Source organism: Gastrolobium bilobum, unplaced genomic scaffold (genome assembly GCF_033153095.1).
Source record: "Gastrolobium bilobum isolate Gb01-03AN ecotype WA unplaced genomic scaffold, APGP_CSIRO_Gbil_v1 utg966, whole genome shotgun sequence".
Classification (NCBI taxonomy): Eukaryota; Viridiplantae; Streptophyta; class Magnoliopsida; order Fabales; family Fabaceae; genus Gastrolobium; species Gastrolobium bilobum.
The window spans coordinates 110,957-114,550 of NW_026899514.1; the positions used below are offsets into that span (position 1 = coordinate 110,957).

Sequence of the window (3,594 nt, forward strand, 5' to 3'; positions counted from 1 at the left end):
AATCTCACCGTTAGATCGCTTATGTTGATCCAACGGTTATATTTATTTCCATCTTTGTATGGTCATGATTTCCCAAATTTAATATTTTATATTTATTTCTACCTTTGTATGGTTATGATTTCCCTTATTTAATGCTTTCACTTTAAATTTGAGAAATCATGACCATAGAAAGATGAAAATAAATATAATCGTTGGATCAATATAAGCGATCTAACGGTGAGATTGACTGGGTGTCACATGGGTGTAACATAACTTGGGTGTCACAATATCCTATCCCTTTTTTATAATATGAAATTTACTGAAATACTCTTTATTAATTCTTTTAAAATTACGAAAATATCTTTCATTAATTTAAAACGACATAATTTTGAGATCGTCGGATATTTTTTTTCTCTCTCTATTATTCTCTCCCCTCTCTCTTCAATATGTGTCTATAGAAGATTGTTTTTTCTCCTAAATTGCATAAGTAAAACAATTCCTCATTGGTTTTACAGATATATGTCTATTCAACAGTAAGAAAAAGAAGTTATACACAGCAATCATATGCTTTTTAAGATACAAAATAGTATTCTAAAAAATATGTGTCAGCTGACAGTAACTTCTCTGTCGAGCAACAAGATATTTTAGGATTAACAACGTCATTGTTTTTATCATATTTTTTGTTTTTTTATATTTTATTTTACATTAAGGTTTTCTACCCCTAATGGTTCAGGTACAATACATTTTTCATCTCAAAATTTTCGCAATACAAAGGACAACAGGTTGGCCTTCTCCATTTCTTGTCATTTACAGAGTACAAAGTCAAACATTGAAACTCAAAAGTTACACCGTGGTGTTGGTCTGTCTCCAACCATCTGCCTCCACGAGTCATTCGTTGCAAGAAACCAGAGTAGAAGGAACACAAGTACAAACGAAGTCATGGAGAATGTTCCAAACCTACCTCAAGAATTGTTGGAGGATATCCTTATCAGGCTTCCATACAAATCATTGGTTCGCTTCAAGTGTGTCTGCAAGCACTGGTATGCTCTTTTTCATTACCCTATTTTCTTGTCTCGTCACCTCTCAAACTTTATCCAAAACCACAACTCTGGCCATAGCGTGCTTCTCAGGCTTTCCTTCCCCACTTTATTCGGAGATGGCTTGGAAAATTATAAACTATTTTCCTTGTCTGCAACTGATGCTGATTTTTCAGCTGTTGAAACCTTAATTCCCAAATTCAATATGCTTTCAACCAAGTTCCAAATTTGTGGTCACTGTAATGGTATATTGTGTTTGTCTATTGATTATTGGCCACGCAGTAAGGAGGTTCTTTTGTATAATCCCGCAACTAGAGAATTTAGATGTCTTCCTGATAATGTTTTGCGTTTGAAACCCTCATCAGTAGCTTTAGCTGTTGGAATGGGGTATGATCCAATCACTGATGATTATAAGGTTCTAAGGATTTGGAGAGTTGATGCATTTGATAATGGTGGTGTGTTTCGTGGTCGTACGAATCGGGTTGAGGAATATGCTTTAAATACTGATTCATGGACATTGCTGAATGATACCAATGCAGGGAATTTTGCTTTTGAGACTGATTGTTTTGCAATGTACTTTAAAAGAACTTATTATTGGTGGGCATTCAGCCGGGAAGACAAGTCCTCAATAATCGTGGCTTTTGATATGGAGGATGAGGTTTTCCAAAGGGTACTAATGCCACCCCATATTGATATTAGTGAACCTGATGGTAGATCTCTAGCTGTCTGGAATGACTCCATCTCACTAATTTGCTGTACTTATCATGATTTTACAACATCCATTGACATATGGGTGATGGATTTAGTTGGCGCGGAGGGTTCTTGGACCCTAATGCGAAGTATAAAACATCTAAGAGAAGAGCCTAAACCATTAGTTTTCTGGAAAGGTAATGAGCTTCTTATGGAGATGTCCTGTGGAAAGATAGAGTCCTATAATGTTGATACTGAAGAAATTAAGGATGTCATGATTGAGGGTTATACAGTTCAACATTCATCTCAAGCTGTGAATTATGTGGCAAGTACAGTTTCATTGAAGGGTGGAGGAAATTACCTTATCTGATGCACCTGTTTCTCAGTTCTTTCTAATGCAAGGTTCCCAGTACAGCTTTCATTTCTTTAGAAACCTTACTGACTGAGTGGTTTCTGATTTGGTTTCTATGCTGGGCAATATTGAACTCATTTCACTTTTCTCATGTTTACTGATGTTGTTATGCTGATCGTTGCTATGTGTTACAAAAAACAGCTAGCGGATCTAGCAGTTAGCTTTTAGAGTTGAAGTTAACTTGGTGCTGTGGAGTAATTTTTATTTGGGAAAACTTCAAAAAAATCCCTGTAACTTTTCTCGGAATCATTTACCTCCTTGACTTAAAGTTTTTTTTATCATTTACCCCCTAAGTGAGGGGGGTAAGTGATAAAGAAACTATACCAGAATTCTTCTTTCATATTAGAGGTTCTTGTGTTAATAAGTAGCATAAGCTTCTGTGAAATTACGCTCTTTTAGCTGGAGTGGTTTGTATTTGGAATTTTGGATTGAACAGAATGCTAGAGTGCCGCTAGCCAGAGGGTTTTACCTGAGCATCTTATTTGGGTTGAGCTTGTTTTTCTTACCTCTTTGTGGAGTTGAGCTAATGTGTCTATTAGCGGGTTTTGTTGGCAGATATGCAAAAGAACTAGAAACTAGAAAATCTTTCTGAGCTGATGTTCTTCACTTTTTTGCTTTGTCCTCCGAGTAATTTTTCTTTCCGTTTGAGAATTGTTCCTGATAGCCTCTGGTTTGTATCTAACATATACTTCTTTTATTAGAAAAGAGAGGAAATTAGCAAGTGATGATCAGCTTACGGATTTTTGCAGGAATTTTGTCTCGAATTTGCATGAGACTGCATCCATATATTCCAGACTTTAAAGTCAATATTGTCCTGTTTAAAAGAGTTTTCCAATACAGTCTCTTCCTATTCAGGCATATATATCATATTTACTTAGCTGCTTGGTTTTCTTTCATCCTTTGTTTCATTAAATCCATCCATTCATCCTTACACTTAGTTCTGCAATTTAATTATAGAAAAAGAAGGATCAAGAGCGAAAGCATTTTGATTGTGAATATAAGTCCCTGATCTCTTACATCTATGTGATGAGCTATGCACTAACCGTAATACATGTTGAAGAGCTATATTCAGCTAATTAGAAAAAGAAATGAAATAAATAGGGCAGCTAATGTGTATACTATTCCTGCATTTCCCTTCAAATTAGACCACACATGTCATGTGAACCAATGTTACAGATCAAGCCAATTCAAGGACATCTAAGAAACAAAGTAAATAATTTTCTATTTGAGTTGACAAAACCAACAGTAATGCACCTTGACAGAATCGCTTCCTTGATGAAATTGTAATCAATCAGTGTTCTCTCATGAAAATTTGGATTGGATTGTATGCAATATAAAATACTGCTTGATTATTGTAAATCAGCTTCTTTTGCTTTTACTTCTCCAAACTTTGATTCTTGAAGCACTTTTTCATAATGTAATCCCAAAACGAGAGAAAGAGAGGAGAGAGGGGAGGGAGGGGGAGATGAGAATGGA

At 35.4% G+C, this 3,594-nt stretch overlaps 1 protein-coding gene across 1 annotated transcript; it reads left to right on the forward strand.

The window, feature by feature from the left end:
* The first annotated feature begins 820 nt into the window (after positions 1-820).
* On the forward strand, positions 821-2,930 carry LOC133290887 (F-box/kelch-repeat protein At3g06240-like). Its single transcript, XM_061489033.1, has one exon. The coding sequence runs from the start codon at positions 919-921 to the stop codon at positions 2,074-2,076; it is 1,158 nt and encodes a 385-aa protein (XP_061345017.1). The 5' UTR covers positions 821-918; the 3' UTR covers positions 2,077-2,930.
* The last annotated feature ends 664 nt before the right edge of the window (positions 2,931-3,594 follow it).

What these genes read in the sequence shown, in the direction of transcription:
- LOC133290887 (XM_061489033.1), top strand. Translation starts at nt 919, where the DNA reads ATGGAGAATGTTCCAAACCTACCTCAAGAATTGTTGGAGGATATCCTT.